An 18,347-nucleotide genomic window follows, 5' to 3' on the forward strand; every position below is an offset into this window, starting at 1 on the left:
CAGGCAGATTCTTTCCCAACTGAGCTGTAAGGGAAACCCTCGTCTCCATTAAAAAGACCCATAAATGTTGGCAGAGCAGTGCCTTGTCAGCCTCCCCTGCTCACTCACACTGTATCTGCCCTTGTATTTTTTCAAAGTACAAATAGCAAAAAGGGGAAAATCCCAACCCAGCGTGTTCCTGTGCATCTTGTTCTCTGCCTTCATTAAATTCTTCCTGAGAATCCAGACCTCCTCTCACACCCGTGAGAACTTGGCCACCTAAGAAAATCTCTTCCATCTTCCCAGGCTTTTGAATCACATCTTAAGTGAAGAAATCTGAGATGCATTCTCTTTGAAGAATTTTTCCATTTGGTGGCATCAAAGACGCCAGACACAGTGACCTTACCTCACTTTCAAATAAAAAAAAAAAAACTAAACTAAAAACCTTAATAAAGTAGCCGATTCAAACCTGCTTGCAATTTAAAAAATTAGAACCCAAATTTAATCACCATTTCCCAAAAGGTGTTTTGTGGGCAGCAGGTTAAGTAACTTAGAAACCTCAGAGGCAAAATTGAAAATTCCATCTTTCCCCACACCTGGTTGGGTATGGTCATTTGGGGGGAGTTTTTTGAGAGTATTCCAAACCAAATCAAACCAGTGAGCTTTGAATTTATAGTAAGCTTGATAGGCTGGGACAACTCCTATCTTGCTGCCTTGTTTGTGATGTTCAACCAGTTCAGTTTTCTCCTACCTGAGCAAGTACCATGCCAGGCATGCAGAAGAGTGGGGCAATGCCCGTCTGCAGAGGTACAAACTGGAGAGGGGGGTGGGCACCTGTGTAAATGGACCAAACATGGCGGAGAGGTGGTATTCAGCCGTCCAACAGGATGTCGGGGACCAAGGGAATGAGGGTGCTCTTTCAGCAGACAGGTGAGACTCTGGAGGCGGGGGCGCCCTTCTGGGCTCTGGGATGAGCTCACACCTCAGGAAATCCAGCTGCTTCAGGAGCCCCGACTTCTCCCGCTGCAGACTCTCGGTGACGCGGTACACTTCCCTGAGGGGGTGCAAGAGGGCAGTGATGAGTGACCACACCAGGTGGCGCACTACCAGGGCGCGAGGCGGTGATGAAGTCAGACCCTGGAGATGGTACCCGGGCTGGTCCTCCACTGGAGAGCAGGGCCTCGTGCAAGGGCTTATACCAGGATCAGCGAGTCATCTCAGGCACCTATTTGGAAGGTGAACTTATCCCTATTTTACAAACATAGATCACAAGACAGGTTCACTAACTCTCCCAGGACAACCCAGGGCTGAGCCGGGGTCCTAATCCAGACCCCCTGGTCCCAAGAATACTGCTTCATGATGACTGTACTGTCTTCGCAGGCTCCCAGTGGTCCTGCCCTGCCCAGAGGTCAGGGAATCAGAATCAACTCTCTTCTCCAGCCCAGTCTCGGAGGTGAGAGCAGAGCTAGTGCTTCCCCATCCCCTGCCCACCTCCACCATGCTGGTTTGGTTTATTTTCAGGAGCTACTGAAGAACCACTGTCCCATCTCCACCTCCCCCCAACAGTCTCCAATCTGTTCCCGAAGATCTGGAATCTCCACTCTTGCGCATTCATTTCTTTGACTAAAATTTCCATCTGTAGCTACAAAGCAGAGACTTAATGTAGCAGTCATAATCCATCGTTTACATCACTGTGTGAGCGTGTCAGTCGAGGATTTGGGGGGAGGAAAGAGAGAGGCTGGAAGATACACAGCGGTGGCTGGAGGGCAACTTAGGCTGCAAGGTGGGGCCGTGGGTGCTGTGCTTGCCTTTGTGTTCTCGCTGCAGTGTCTGGCTTGAAAGCCGCAGTTAGCAAACAGCAGTGGGAATAAAGGAGAGAGGGCAGGAGGGGCGGGCGGGAGGAGGGCAGGGGAGGAGGGAGGAAGAGAGATGGAAGGGAGGAGGGAGTGGTGGCGAGGAATTCAGCCTCTCTCAGAAGGGGAAAAATAGAGAACGGGGTGATGCTGGAAAATAAACCTTGCTTAACTGTGCAAGTCTGCCTCCCTCCTTCCCTCTGGGCTCTGCCCTGCAGTTCAGAGATTTTAAATCTCCCCCAGGCTTACGGAAAAGGGTCCAAGGTTCCACATTTTCAAGCCACAGCCTAGTTTTAGAGCAGGAAGCACCTTGCATCCGATAAACGCATCGCTGCCATGGGCTGCCTGGAGGGTGCACAGACTGCGCTGGGCAAGGACTGTCCCCCGACCACCCCGCCCACATCACTACCGAGCTTGCTGGGGCCACAGGATGCGCCCGCCAAGCTCGCGATCTCCTGACTCCTTCGGCAGTATCTGTGGGTTTTTCACCTTTATAGAATAATTAGAAAGTCAATTTGCAACAGTAACAAACTGTCTCAAATTCTAAGTTCACCTCAGACAATCCTAATTAAGCAAAAGAACTTCTCTGGCTCCTGCAGAGCTGCGAACTCCCAACATTTTAATACCAATTATATTTAATTTCGACTTGAGGGAGAACAATGCCTCTCCCATTATCCATGCTGGGTCCCTAAGCTCCAGCCTGGGACTCTGCTCCGACCGACCGGCACTACATGAGCATACCTGCCAGCTTGCTCCTTGGTTCCCTTGGAGCCAAGGTTGCCTCCGGCTGGCTTTGGGGCTCCCCAGCCCCCACCCCACGTCCTGCTTCTTCCTGGGAGCAGATGGCTTTCCCCGCTGAGGACAGTCACTCATTGGAGACCTGAGGGCTGGGGTCTCACAGTGTTTGAGCAAGTGTGACTGGGTGTGTGCTGTTGTGCCCGACTCTGTGCGACCCCATGGGCTGTAGCCCACCAGGTTTCTCTGTCCACGGAATTCTCCAGGCAAAAATATTGGAGTGAGTTGCCACGCCTTCCTTTAGGGGATCTTACCGACCCAGGGATTGAACCTGTGTCTCCTGTTTCTCCTGCATTGGCAGGCAGGTTCTTTACCGCTGAGCCACCTGGGAAACTCCACAGTATTTGATGGAGGGGTCAAGTCCTCCACAATGAGAGGAACTTATTCCAGCCCTCCTCTGGCCCTGCTGACACAGCACCAGGGGACCCTGGCACCATGACAACACACACACATACACACCCGTACATGGTACGTAACAGTGCACACACGCGGCTGTTTGTCTAGTAGATATACAGATATCCACCTATCTGAACATGCACACACACACACACACACACACATATTCAGATAGATTTGGGGGGTTTTAACAAAAAGAAGAGCATTTCTGCAAAAAAAGAAAAAAAGATACTTAGATATTTAACAAAATGCCCCTGAACGTCCTTCTGACCTAGACATTCGACAAGTTTGTGTCTGGCTGACGGGTGAAGGGTAAAGCACAGAGCTTGCCATTTCATGGAAGCGGCTGGGGAGAGGTTTACCGCCGCCCGGAGGGAAGGGCTGTCGGCCTGGTTTTTATCAGAAAGAAATATGGAGTGTTCTCCAAAGGATCCGTCAAGTGAAAAAGGCAGGCTGATGTAGAGCAGTGCACTGCTGCTGCGTGTGTGTGTGTGTGTGTGAGCTCACTGTGACCCATGGACTGTAACCCGCCAGGCTCCTCTGTCCATGAGATTCTCCAGGCAAGAATACTGGAGTGGGTTCCCACGCCCTCCTCCAGGAGATCTTCCCCACCCAGGGATTGAACCTGCATCTCTTACGTCTCCTGCATTGGCAGGTGGGTTCTTTACCACTAGCGCTGCCTGGAAGTGCCTGTGTGTGCACACACAACCTGGAAGGATCCACGAGAAGCCACGACTGGTGGCCTCCTACTCACAGGAGGCCAGCGGTGAGGGGGTGGGGCTGCAAACCACTTTGAATTTTGTGCCTTGTCATAAACCACCTGCCCCAGATACAAAGTGATTAACAAAACAGACAGCGATGCTGCTTTTCAGTTGACCTTCACCTCTCCTATGACTGTTCCTTCTTCATCTCTTTTTAAAATCTAGTTCTCTTTCCTTGGACATCTTCAGAGAACAGGAAGACTCATTTTCCTATCCACATGATGGGGCCTGGTGATCCAGGGGCCTACTCCCCCCGCTGCCCGCTGCTCTGGAGAATCACCCGGCAGTCAGACATCTCTGGGGATGGACAGGATGGGAGACGAGACTCTGACCTTGCTTCCTGGCACTGTGTAGCTGTGTGACTGCAGGTTGCTCGCTACCCCTCTCTGAGCTTCCATTTTCCATGTGTGAAATGGAGAGGTGGCTTCCAGCACGAAGGTCCTGTTCATACTGCTGGTCAGGGTTCCTGCTCTATGGAGGGCACGCTAAGCCTCTCCCCGCCCTTCTCTCCCGTCTCCCTGGACAAGACACACTCTCCTGGGCTCCAGCAGGCTCTCCAGCTGCACAAGCCGCTGCAAGCTTCTTCAAAACAAGCCATGAAGGTTCCGCACTCATTTATCTCTCCCTCCTAGCCCCTCCTCCCTCTTTTTCAATTCCCGGCCTCCAGAGATTGTGTCTCTGGCTTGCCTGATGAAGATAAGGCTTCAGAAAGATTTTAATCCTCACGCCGTGATTGGTTACCCCGGCTCTGGTGCTTAGCTCTGGTGCTTACTTCCACCTGCAGACCTCACGCCTGTGCTTTCCGATATTTGTTGCTTTTAGGCCTTGATTGAATTTTAAGAGGCTGAATCCTTAATTCTGTTTATAAAGTTAAGCACCTTGTTGACCTGCTCTCAGTGGGGAGGAACTGATTTTGCTTGTTTCAATGAAATACACCGTTCCTCCACCCGGCATCCGAGCCTTGGAACGGAAGGGCTGGATTCGCTTTAAACCAGAAGCTAGGGAAGACAATTATTTTTCAACTGGAGGGATCTTCCTAGGGTAAAAAACTCCAAATCTAAACACACATCCTGCCTCTCACTCTGGATCAGTCCCAAATCATACAAGACACTACACAAGAGCCAGACAGCAGAACAATTTGATTTAGGCTAATGGCTTCTCAGGTGGCAACGTGGTAAAGAATCTGCCTGCCAATATAGGAGACGCAAGACAGCGGGTTCGATCCCTGGATCAGGAAGATCCCCTGGAGGAGGGCATGGCAACCACTCCAGTATTCGTGCCTGGAGAATCCCTGATCTAGGAGGATTTCACACGCTGCGGGGCAAGTAAGCCCGTGCAGCACAACTACTGAGCCTGGCGGGCTACAGTCCAAAGGGCTGCAAAGAGTCAGATGTGACTGAGAACACACACCTCCTGCAACGGACCAAGGTTTTGCCAGCAGTCAGAGACAGGCAGGGCTTTATCAGCAAACCATGCCCCAGAAACGTGGGGCTGCCCCCATAGGGCCCGCACAGAGGAAGGCTGATGGGAAAAAATGGGCAGAGCCGGGATGCTGTCTCCAGGCCCCTGTCACATGCCCTGTGACACGCTGCACACGTATGGCACGCTGACCTGGGAAGACTTCCCGGCCCGCCGTGGCCTCCAGGGTCAATGTCTGGCCACTCCCCTCATTCAGCATCTTTCCCCAGACTGCCTGCTACTTGGTTGGATAATGCCATCCTGATCGTTTAATACATTTTCTGAGAACAAGGCTGCATGTTTCTTGTCAATCCTAGGTAATGCCTGGCACAGAGCTGGTCTGCTTCACATCTCAGGATTCTAGAAGAAGGTTAGAAGAGGGACCGAGGAGCCCCGTCCCCATGTTATGAGCAATGAAAAGGGTCTGGGGTGGGGGTGGGGGGCGGGAGGAGTCACTCATAGGCTCAGAGCAGGGGGACCAATGCAGAACGCAGAGTCCGGGCGGCGCAAGGGTCACACTCACATCTCCTTCTCCTGGTGGAGCTTGTGGGCCTCTTGCCGGAGGCTCTCCAGCTGCTGCTGGGCGTCCTGGAGCTCCCGAGATGTCCGTTCCAGCTCCCGTGCCAGCTCCTGGTTGGTGAGTCTCAGCTTGGTATTCTCAGCCTTCGTCTCGTGCTTGTCATTGTGCAGGGCGGTGCACTGGCCTTCCAGCTGGAAAGGCAGAAGAGGGTGTGCAGCAAGGAGTGATGAGGGACCAGCTCTGTCAGGCGCCTCTCCCGGCCCCACCTGGCTTCCTCCACGTGGCAGGCAGCAGCCCTTGCTATTGCCCCTCACCACCCTCCAGCCTCAGTGAGCTTCGTCCTGCCCCTCAATTCACACACATACACACACACACACACACACACACACACACTCTTCTAGGGGCAGGAAGAAGCTTCCAGAGCACTCCTGTCTCTCCCCTGTCTCCACGGGGCTACTAAACAATCTGGGCAGGACTTCCCTGGTGGTCCAGTCGTTGAGAATCCACCTGCCAATGCAGGAGATGTGGGTTCGATCCCTGGTCCGAGAAGATTCCACATGCTGAGGCACAACTAAGCTACAACTATTGAGCCCACGCTCTGGAGCCCAGGAGCTGCAACTGCGAGCCTGTGTCCTAGAGCCTGCACTCCACAAGAGAAACCATCACAGTGAGAAGCCCTCAGACCGTGAAAGAGAGTAACCCGGACTCACCCAACTAGAGAAAGGCCCACGTGCAGCAACAAGGACCCAGCAGAGCCAAAATGAAATCCATTTTTTAAAGCAACATTGTTAAAAAAAAAAAAAAAGTCCTGGGAGGGGCTGCACCATTCAGAAAGACCATCATCTGTCCCTCTATCCCAGTGCTGATGACCATCGTCTCACCAGCGGTCTCATCAATGTCTTAGGCTCTCATGAGACCCCTCTTGTCCTCCACACTAGTTGCTTCCCCTTGGTCCTTGATGGAGATGGAAACTGCTAAGTGTCGTTCTTCACACAGCCACCTGCCCCGGTCATGAATCCTGAATGTCAATCAATTTATTCCCTTTTCGACTGGAAAAGAGCAATAGTTGCTTTTCATCATGTCTGGTAGAGGTAAAGGAGGAAAAGGGCTCGGAAAAGGAGGCGCTAAACGCCATATTTAAAAAAAAAAAATTTATTCCCTTTTCCTCTCCCAGCTAAACAAGTCTGAGTCCTTTCATCTAGACAAGTTTGCTATGGTAGCCACAAACCCTGCAAACCCTTAGGAAATAGCTCAAACCGGTCCAACCAAACATGGACCTTTTCTCATGTCCCTAAAGCAACTAAACACCTTAAGGTTTTTCTGGCTGGTGATTAGTCTGTACAGAGCTTCTAACCCTGTCACCAGAGGAAGACTCAAAGCAAGGCACACAGATCATAATGGATTTAGTTGAATGAATGTGGCCAGTAAGAGAAAAAGGAGGCAAAAACAAGGACGTCTGTACCAATCTCAGGAGGCCCCTGTGTAATCAGGCAAGCATGCAGTAATTAAGTCGAGTGGCAATCACTCATTGAAGGGATAAATCTATTTGCGAAGAACTTAATACGTAACAGTAAGGAGGAGAAAGAGGGAGGAGAAGCCAGGTATGACTGTGTGGTGGGGATGGGGAGGCAGCTGGCAGTTCCAGGCATTGAGAGCATCTCGCTGCAGGAGAAAAACCAAAATCTACGGGTTGGGGATTCGCAGGAGTGGAACTGTCTTCCAGCCTTAGCATGGGTTGTCTTCAACCGTATTTTAATGTGCTGCTAAAAATATCCCTCTCTTTTCAAATGGAAGCAATGCGTCTGGGTCTGTCTAGGGCTGGATTCCTTCCAGCACCAAACAAAACAAAACAGGAGGCCAAGTGGCAAATGGCTCTCTCTCTACCTATGAGCCCCTTGCTTTGAAGAGGAGGCTTGCCTAGGCTTCCCTGGTTGCTCAGATGGTAAAGAATCTGTCTGCAATGCAGGGGATCCAGGTTCCATCCCCGGGTCAGGAAGATCCCCTGGAGAAGGGAATGGCAATCCACTCCAGTAATTTTGTCTGAAGAATGCCATGGACAGAGGAGCCTGGCGGGCTACAGTCCATGAGGTCACAAAGAGTCAGACGAGACTGAGTACGCACATGCTATAGAACAGAAAACCTCAGAGCTCGTCACACGTTAGGACAGTGAGCATATTTCATGAAACTCTGGTTTCAGTTACTCACACATCCAAGTGTGTGCGAGCTCCAAAGTCACTCATTTTTCACTTGCCTAGAGAGACCATCTCTCGGGGTCCTGTGCCAGGCTCTCCCAGACAGGGTGGATGGACACAGAGATACTGCCTAGCCTGCCTCTGGGTACTCAGGTGCATCAAGGGAGCGTCTGGTGTCTGCATCGATCCTGTGGGGTGATGGGAGCAGTCGCAAAGGGGCTGATGTGCATTTTCTGGGTGCATGGGAAGAGATGGAACAGACAAACGGAACTTTGAGGAGCCTCTTCCAACTGGAGGCATCCCCAGCCATCCTGGCAGGAAGACATCACAGTCTGCAGCCCCCTCCCCCCAAATCAGTGACTGTGGCCCCATGTCTCAGCATCTCCCTCCTCTCTCACACAGGATGCAGGAAACAAACTACAGTTTCAGCTTTCTGGTAGCTCCCAGGCATAACTATACCCCCATGTCTGCAGATACCTCGACCGTCAGCAATTTTTCTGAGTTAAACACCAGGCATGGGAGAGTACAAAGGTTTTATCTTGGGATCACCTGTGATTTTTTTTTAAATTTTATTTTATTTTTAAACTTTACATTAAATGCTCTCTTTTGTATCATTAAATGGTTCTTCTCAGATTGGAAAAAATTAAGTCCTTAAGCAAAGGGCAGGGAAAGTGGGTAAGAAAAGAGGGGAGGATAGAGTAGAGAGTCGGGTCCTCTGAGGATGCAGAGGAAAGTTTACCCGCTTCTGCTTCTGGACCAGCTGTTCCAGCTCCTGCTCCTTTGAGAGCAGCTTCCGCTCCAGCTCCTGACTTCGGGCCCGGAACCTCTCCGTGTCCTGCCAGACCAGGGAGAGGGACATGTGAGGCCCAAAGGCACCTGGATGGAGACTGCTTTTACCACCTTGAACCTGCTCAACAGCAGGGTCCACTCAGCCTTTGGACTTCCAGTAGTCTTGTACAGATGTGAGAGCTGGACCATAAAGAATGCTGAGCGCTGGAGAACTGATGCTTTCGAATTGTGATGCTAAAGAAGACTCTTGAGAGTCTGGGGAACATCAAACCAGTCAATCCTAGAGGAAATCAATCCTGAATATTCACTGGAAGGACTGATGCTGAAGCTGAAGCTCCAATACTTTGGCTACCTGATGTGAAAGCCGACTCACTGGGAAAAAAAACCCCTGATGCTGGGAGAGATTGAGGGCAGGAGGAGAAGGGGACAACAGAGGATGCGATGGTTGGATGGCATCATCCACTCAGTGGACATGAGTTTGAGCAAACTCTGGGAGACAGTGAAGGACAGAGAAGCCTGGTGTGCTGCAGTCCATGGTGTTGCAAAGAGTTGGACACGACTTAGCCACTGAGCAGCAGCAACAACACGCCATCCCAGGGCTTCAGTGACCCCCCAGTCCAGGTAGACAGGAAGCATGTACAACACTAGCTCCCTCCAGGAATGACCAAAATCAAGCCCAGCCTTCAGGATGCTTTCAGCGGTAAACCCCTCCATCCCTCTGTAATCCCCGTTTACTCATTGATCCAACAGATACGTGTTGATTGCCTGCCTACTCTGCTCCAGGCACAGTGGGGGTTCCAAGGGTACATCAGTCCATAAAAGAGGACGACCCCTGCTCTCTGGGGTTAACATCTTAATAGGACCAGACAGACCACAATCGATCAAAATGAACCAGTAAATTACATGCCAAATTTGAAGGTGACAACGACCTTGAAAAAAAAAACAAAGCCCCAAAATAGGAAATCAATAATACCATGGGGGTACTGTGACCTTAGGCCCAGGAGGCAGAAGGTGGTCAGAGCAGGTGCTATTTCGCTATTTCAGCCTGGCCAGCACAGCCAAGGCCCGGACTTGAATGGACTCTCACCTTCAGGAGAAACTGCTCCTTCTCGGTTTTGATCTGCTGTTCCATCTCCTCATAGAGGTGCTGGATTTCTTCATCATAGGCAGCGATTTTCCTGCACAGGTGACAAGGAGAGTCTGATGAGAAGCTTCTATTCCCCAGTGGAGCTCTGGGTGGTGGGCGTGACCACGTAGGTCGGCCAGCCAAGACTGCCGGGTCAGCTCCTCAGGATCAGCAGACCACAGAGGACAGGCAGGACCCTCTCGTCCTCCTGTCTCTCGGCCCTCCCCCCCAGATGATCCACACACTTGCTGGTGGGGAGGGGAGCGTCCCGGCTCCATCTTCTTGTGCTCTGCTTTATGCCAGCACCAACCACCCAGCCTCGCGACACTCATCATAGCGTTACCCGCCGATCCCTATGCTTTTCCACAGCATAAAGGTGTGGGCTTTTTCTCTGCTTGGTTTCTTGGTTTATCTCTTTCCCACGTTGGCTGCTTTCTCTCCACCTGGCTCCATCAGCACTGTCTGAGCTGTACTCTCCTGGTGTGCTGAACTTTGGGTGACCCTCGTTTTTCACAGGCTCTCAAAAGGTTCCATGGTGATGACTACCACCTCCATCACAACACCCCCTCCAGAGGGAGGGGCCACTCCTGTCCAAGGACTCAGACCATCTCAGCACGGGGCCATGGGGAGGGTGAAACTCAAAGTGTTAGAATCTCAGTCGTGTCCGACTCTTTGCAACCCTATGGGCTGTAGCCCACCAGGCTCCTCCATGCATGGAGCTCTCCAGGCAAGAATACTGGAGCGGGTTGCCATTCCTTTCTCCAGGGGATCTTCCTGACCCAGGGGTCGAACTCAGGTCTCCCGCACCACAGCCCATGGGCTGGTCTTTCCTCACTCGCTATCTGCTGGGGGAACCTGGCACCCCATGCACAGGCCACAATTTTGATTGGCATCCTTTCAGTTCTACAGGAACCACACAGCCGCCCCAGAACACACAGTCAAGGTTACTCACTGGTCTGAGTTCACGTTCCTGGTTGTACCTCCAGGACCATAAACCTGACTTGGAGTGAGTACCCCATTGGTCCAGGGTTGTGCCCAGAGAGAAGGGCACGGCTCCCCAAGATGCCTCTGAGCTGAGGCTCTCTGCTCACCGCTGGACCTCCCATTCTGGGAGTAACAAGCGTCTTTTTGGCAAAGAGGGAGAACTCTCTTCTCAGTAAATGACAAATGTTTGGATTGCTGCTTTGGTTCTTGGCTACCCCACAACAATTACAAGAAAATCTTGGCGAGAAACAAGGAACTGAGACACCTGTGGTTACACAGGGACCCCTTGGGGACAGAAATGGATACAGTGGATAGGAAAGTTCAGAGAGAAAGATAGGCTTCCCCTGGTCCCTGGAATTGCCTTCCTGTGATGGAAGAAATTCAAATGCGACGTGGCAAATGGTATTTAGGAAAATTACAGACAGTGATTCCAACTATACAAGCACCAGAGAACTGATAAAGTGAGATGAGAAAAACTTCGAAATGGATTTGGCGCTGCTAATGTCATACTCATTATAATCATTCATATAAGCTATGTACCATGTAAGCCTAATAACCATGCAGGGCATTAATTCTACATTATCATTAAATGTGTTATATTAACTTGAAGTTTTATTGGATTAAATTAATAAACTTTATGCTTTTCATGCTCACATGTCAGTTTGTTAGTCGTGAAGTAAGTAATTTTACAAACACAGATGTGAGAATTGGACTATAAAGAAGGCTGAGCACTGAAGAATTGATGCTTTTGAACGGTGGTGCTGCAGAAGACTCTTGAGAGTCCCCTGGACAGCAAGGAGATCAAACCAGTCAATCCTAAAGGAAATCAGTCCAGAATATTCATTGGAAGGACTGATGCTGAAGCTGAAACTCCAATACTTTGGTGAAGAGCTGATTCATTGGAAAAGATCCTGATGCTGGGAAAGATTGAAGGCAGGAGGAGAAGGGGATGACAGAGGATGAGACGGTTGGATGGCATCATCAACTCGATAGACATGAGTTTGAGCAAAGTTCAGGAGATGGTGTAGGACAGGGAAGTCCATGGGATCTTGAATTGCTGCACACAACTTAGCGTCTGAACCTCAAGGACAACAGCAAAACAAATGGAGGGAAGAGAGATGCAGCCTCTGAATGGCACCTACCCCTGCCCTCATCACAGAGGAGGGACCCACCGCAAAGAAGCCATGGGTTGCAGGTGGGCATCAGTGGTCCTGGCCCATATGGGCTCCCACATGGAGCTCATACTTTGGAAATGCTTTTGAACAAACCTGGTCTCTTTGGAGGCTGTTGAGGCATGAAGGACTTCAGAGGTTGAGCTGTGACCCAGGGCTGGACACACGAGCTCGAGAATGAGAATATTAAGGTGCTGTGTATACCATAGGCATCACTAACCCAGCTCAGGGGTGCAGACGGCCAGGGTTATGATCCCAGAACCGGCTTATTTCCTCTGTGTGACCTTGGGTAAATGCTTCGACATCCTTTGATCCCAGGATAACAGCTGCTCCCCGTTCCTTCCAGCATGGTTACAATGAATGGGCAGGTAAAGTGTTTGGAACTGCAAAGTCCTAGACAGATATAAGGGATTATTTATTTTCCTAATTATTATCATGGGCTGCAGAGGGCAAGGGCCAGTGCTCCCCAAGGGGTGGAGGGTCTTCGTTTTAAGGATAAAAGGGCTGCTGGGTTTGGAAAGGGTCAGAAGCAATCAGAAAGGTGAAGAACAGAAAGCTTAGTCAATAAAACCTCCTGTCGGAGTGATCCATTAGAGACGCAGGCTGTGTGTGAGCAGGGGCTGCAGAGAAATTACTTCTCTGGGAGAAACAGTGGCGAGAGGCACTCTCAAAAGACGTGGGCATATGGCATGTGGTGCCCCAGCCAAGCTCACCACATTCTGCCATCAGAGGAAAGAGGCAACCGACTGTGTTTGCTTATTACACACCCCTTTGCTGCCACAGTTTCTGGAACCACTCAGATTGCCTGATGCACAAACACAGACTCTGAAGTCTTCTCCACGAGGATTTCTCCATCTGTTCTGATTTCCTGACCCTCTTCCCGGACCTCAGAGAACACCACATGTCTTTATTTGAACCTTTCAAAGTCCTGAATGACTCTTTCCTTTGGGTTTATGCAGTCTCCACTAGGTTATGGACACTCAGACACTGATGTCATCCACAGGGCCTGTGCTCAAAGTGTTAACGCTGAAAATCTGTAAGAAATAAATATAAGACTTTGGATACCAGACTCAGAAGTCCATGGGTGGACCACATGGGGTGGCAGGGAAATGCCAGATTCCAGGAGAATCGAAAAATTTGGGGGTTGAAAGAGGTCTTGTCTGATCCAACCACGTTTCCAGTGTCAGAGTCCTTGCCATAATATCGCCACCAAGTATGTCCGCAAACTGGTTTAGAACAGCTCCAGTGAGAGAGAATGCTGAGTTTCTAACCAGCTCTTTTAGAGCAAATGACCTACCAAAAGCCGGGGTGAAAGGTCCAACCAGCCTCAAGGAAACAGTGCCACCCTGGGCATCTGACTGCGGTGGATGCCCCCTCTCGCAAGGACGACGTGTGTGTGTGTGTGTGTGTGTGTGTGTGTGTGTGTGTGTGTGTGGTGTGTGCATGTGCACAGTATCAGGCGTATTGGAGATCTAAGGATGGAATGTTTGTGGGAAGCAAGGAGGGCTGGAGATAGTGATGCTCCCCATCAGTACAAGCTTTAGGTTCAGAGAGAATTCTCAGGGAGCAAGACCTTTCCCTGCCAGCCTCTGACAGGCACCGTGGAAATTAATTAACCTTCACCAAGTGCACACAGAGAGTCAAGGTACCAGGCGCAAGCAGAGTATTTTAATCCTCAGCACCACTGCGGCCCCAGCTAACAGCACACCGGTGAGGCCTTCCTGCTGTCGAATATTAATTGGTCAAAATATTTTTTTTCCCAGTTTGCTCTCTCCTTTTCCTTTCCTTAGAAACAAAGGGTCTCAGAAAATCACCAGGTCCAGTGTCTAGGTTTTAGGCAGGATGTGCTGAAATTACTCCAAGAAACAATGCAGTGTCTTCCTTCCCTAAACGGAGGTGTAGTTTTGACCTCGGACAGGACAAGCAGCATTTGTCTGCATTTTAGATACATTTCAGGAACTTGAACTCGAAGGACAGCTTAAGAAATGGCCACAGGCCTTGGAGAGGGGTCGTTCTGATTCCATGTGTGTGCTTGTGGATGGGCAGTGGTCTGATACACAGGACTCTGGTTTGCAGAGCCTGGTGAGAGGCAGGTGCAGAGAGAGGAAGAGCCCCTCCCATCACAGACAAGCATCCTGTGTGTCCACAGGAAGGGAAATGTGGGTCGAGGCAGGGAGGGGGCCAGTCTGTGGTCACCCGGTTCCTGGGGCCAGAGGGGCAGAAGAACCCAGGCTTCAACTCCCAGCCCGTGCCCTCCAGCCTGTCCTTGCAGAATCCACTTCTAAGACAAATATCGTATGATATCACATATGTGGGCTCTAAAGAAAGGGCACAAGTAAACTTATTTACAACACAGAAATAGAGGCACAGATGCAGAAAACAAACTTACGGTTACCGGGGAGGAAAGTGGGGGTGGGGGGATAAGTTGGGAGATTGGGATTGACATATACACACTGCTATATACAAAACAGACAAGTAATAAGGACCTACTGTATAGCACAGGGAACTCTATTCAGTACTCTGTAATGACCTACATGAGAAAAGAATTTTAAAAAGATATATGATATATCATATATATATATATATATATAAAGGTGCCCTGCTGCCTTTTCCTCGCAACTGCGGTCTCCACTGGCTTCCCCAGTGGCTCAGCTGTAAGGAATCCTCCTGCAATGCAGGATACCTGGGTTCAATCCCTGGGTCAGGAAGATCCCCTGAAGAAGGGAGTGGCTACCCATTCCAGTGTTCTTGCCAGGAGAATCCCTTGGACAGAGGAGCCTGGTGGGCTACAGTCCAAGGGATCTCAAAGAGTTGGACTGACTGAAGCGACTTAGCACGCGTGTGTGTGCACGTGCACACACACGCGTGCACACACACACACACGCAGATACATGGGTTTCTCTGGTGGCTCAGATGGTAAAGAATCCACCTGCATTGTGGGAGACTTGGGTTTGATCCTTGGGTTGGGAAGATCCCCTGGAGGAGGTCTTGGCAAGCTACTCCAGCATTCCTGCCTGGAGAATCCCCACGGACAGAGGAGCCTGGTGGGCTACAGTCCACGGGGTCACAAAGAGTCAGATGCTACTAAGCACAGCATAGCAGATATGTATGTATAGCTGATTCACTTTGCTGAATAGCAGAAACTAATATAGCATTGTAAATCAGTGATACGTCAATAAAAATGTTAAAAAGGAAAGATGACAACCCCACACCTCTGTGTTCTGGATTGTCAGCATCCAAACCTCATCTGGCGCCTGTCAATTGTGGAGTGAGAGATCAAGGCGGTGAGGAATGGGGCTGAATGTCTGGAGGCTGCCCCCTTCCCCTGTCTCCCCGACCCCTGCCCCTCATGCTCTGTTCACAGAATGGAGACCCCGGGCCAGAAACCTCTCAGAGAGTCTGCTCTTTGCCAGAGAAAATGGAAGCGCATTCTGCCTCCGCCAACTTCGTGGTTGGGACTCAGACTCGCCACCGCTCCCTGCTGCCTTTTCCTCGCAACTGCAGTCTCCAGAGGCAAAGGGAGGCTCTCACTAGAAAAATTCACTAGGGTTCTCTTGTTCCCCTGAAAGCAGTCTCTCCCAGTCTCTCTGTGGTCTGTCTCTCTCTCTCACACACACAGGATTAGAGTATCACTGAATGAAAGGCAAACATACGAGTTTGTCGAAAATTCTGCGAAGGCTGTAAAATCGCCAATTGGATTTTCAAGATGGATGGTTTCTCCCTAATTAGATTCTGCTGCCTTGTATAAACCAACTTTGCAGCTTTATCCCAGCCTATAAAGCAAACCATTCTTCATTAGTCAGGTTTACAAATCATGCCCCCAGTGACCACAGAGCACAATTACCCTCACTGTTCCTTCTGCTCTCAGGGCAAAGTTAACAATGTGCTTCTGCCTCCGATAATAGTACACCAATTAAAAAAACACGGGCGTGAATAAGCCGTGGCCTCATGGCTGAGGGCCCACCCCAAGAACTTCCCTCTACTCAGAGAACGGGAGAGGAATTACAGACTGGAAGAGCCAGGGTGTGCCTGCTGCAGCCTGATACCTTCCAGAAGTTTGTTCAGTCGTGTCCGACTCTTTGGGACCCCATGGACTGTAGCCCACCAGTCTGCCTCCTCTGTCCATGGAATTCTCCAGGCAAGAACACTAGAGTGGGTTGCCATTCCCTTCCCCAGGGAATCTTCCCGACCCAGGGATTGAACCTGAGTCTCCTGCATTGCAGGTGAATTCCTAACCATCTAAGCCACCAAGGAAGCCCCTGAGTGACTAACACACATACCTTCTAGAAGCTAGACAGCATTTCTCAGTGAGGTCTGGGGTCTACCTGCTTCAGAACCCACATTCCTGGATCCCCCACCCCCAAGACATACTGATTTAGACCCTCTGGGGTAGGAACCTAAGGATCTACCTTTTAACCCAGAGCCCCTGGTCATTCTGAAACAAGCTAACTTGCCAGAACCACACAGCTAAGATTCATAACAAGGACTACTGGCCATACATACAATGCTTTACTTGCCATCAGTGGTCTTCGACCTTTTTGGCACCAGGGACCATTTTCATGGAAGATAATTCCCCCCTGCCCAGGGTGATGGGGCGGGTTGCTTTCAGGATGATTCAAGTTGCATTATAGTTACTGTGCCCTTTATTTCTATTATTATTCCATGAGCTCACCTCAGATCAGCAGGCATTAGATCCCGGAGGTTGGGGACCCCTGTCCTACCTGGTGGCAAGGTCAAAGAAACAGTGACCACCCCCCACCCCCATCACGGAACACCAGTTCTCAGGCTTGTGTCAGGTACCAGGTATCCCAGTTGGGCTGCCTGTCAGGTTATGAGACACCTTCCTTCCTGGTCTGGACACCGTCTCAGGGCTAAAGGAAGTGAGTCTGCGTGGACAGCAATGGGACAGTGGCTGGGAGGGTGGGAGTTGCAAGTGCAGCCCACCTCCACCAACCTCCACGCTCCTGAGAAACTGCTCAAGGCCTGAATCATCTGGGCCAGGAAACTGTGCAGATGAGGAACCAATGCCAATGAGGGTGTGGGCTAAGCTCGCCAAGGCCAAGGGTGGTCCACCGAGGATGCAGAGCGGGCGGCCTGGGGGTGTTTCCAGGCTCTGAGCTGCAGAGCATGGAGCTGAGGCTGCCTTTGATCTTGAAAGCACTTCTCTTCAAAGCGCTCCCCAGATACAGCCTAATCCATCTTCTCCCCCATCCTCAGGGTTAGATCCTGGTAAGGAACTCAACCCAGCAACTCCTCCAGCAGATTCCAGCTCTGGTCCAAAGTCAGGAGATTTTATACATGTAGACTTGGAGCCCCCACTGCAGACCAAGCTGACGGGGTCCTCCTGGGGTGTGGTTCCAGAATTCCTGCTGGTGATGCTGCCTCCAGGCAGCCCCGTTCTACATCTGGAGAGCCCAAGCTTTTCTCTTTTTCTGAATCATCATCAATGGCAGGATGCTTTATACAGTGGAAGAATTCATCACTCTGATGGCCAGAAGTCCTTTCTCGCGTCAAACTACTCATATGTCTCCTAAGGTAAAGTATAAGTTTCTCCAAGTCTCTGCACGGTGCATACAGAGAAGAGTGGCTTGGTTGCGACCTGACCTCCCTTTTCTTCGGAGGGAAGTGGAGGTGCTGGAGGGCATGCACCCACCTCTGGAGGTGCAGCAGAGGAGCTGGGCATTAGCCCAAGGTCCCTGCATTTGACCTGCCCCTGCCTCATCCCACTGGGTCGTGGCTGCTTGCCCATGGACATGCAGCAGCGTCAAACACTGAACCCAGATTCTAGCCCAAATCTGAGGGCTTCTCAACTGCTGTTCCAAGAGACAAGGGTCGGGGGAGGTCGAAGGCTCCCAGACTTGCTTCCTTCCCCTGCTCCTGAGGTGCAGAGTCAGAAAATGAAACTGCCAGCAGGGAGGAAAGGCCCCGTGCTGTTTCTGACACTGTCTTAACGCTTGAGTCTCCAGACATCAAGATGTCACCCCCAAGCATCCCACCCGCTGCATCCTCCTCCCTCCCAGAGCCTGGAGGTGACCCTGGAGGATGCTGGGGGCCCTTCCTCACTCACTGCAGCAAGACTAACCATGAGGGGCACAGCCAGCCTGGGAGCTGGGGCCAGGAGTGCCCCCAGGTTAGTCACATTTCTCTGGGCCCCATGGGAGAGAGAACCGAGGTGTGCGGTTCAGAAAAGGAGGAGAAAGCCGAGGCTACTGCTGCTGCCAATGGCAATGCTGTCGAGTGTTTCAACAGCCCAGGGATTTTCTGGTCGGCTCTGCAGCAGAATTTTTACGGCTCTGCCTCCTGGGCGTGATTGTAAACTCCT

The 18,347-nt window shown here is 50.9% G+C and overlaps 1 protein-coding gene across 1 annotated transcript in view; it reads right to left on the reverse strand.

Moving 5' to 3' along the window:
• CRACR2A (calcium release activated channel regulator 2A) overlaps positions 1 to 18,347 on the reverse strand; it is a 125,150-nt gene that overhangs the window by 44,394 nt on the left and 62,409 nt on the right. Inside the window, 4 exon segments of the mRNA XM_070371756.1 lie at positions 962 to 1,033; positions 5,766 to 5,953; positions 8,694 to 8,789; positions 9,831 to 9,921. Of these exon segments, the coding sequence (XP_070227857.1) occupies positions 962 to 1,033; positions 5,766 to 5,953; positions 8,694 to 8,789; positions 9,831 to 9,921 (447 nt within the window).

Source organism: Bos mutus, chromosome 5 (assembly GCF_027580195.1).
Source record: "Bos mutus isolate GX-2022 chromosome 5, NWIPB_WYAK_1.1, whole genome shotgun sequence".
Classification (NCBI taxonomy): domain Eukaryota; kingdom Metazoa; phylum Chordata; class Mammalia; order Artiodactyla; family Bovidae; genus Bos; species Bos mutus.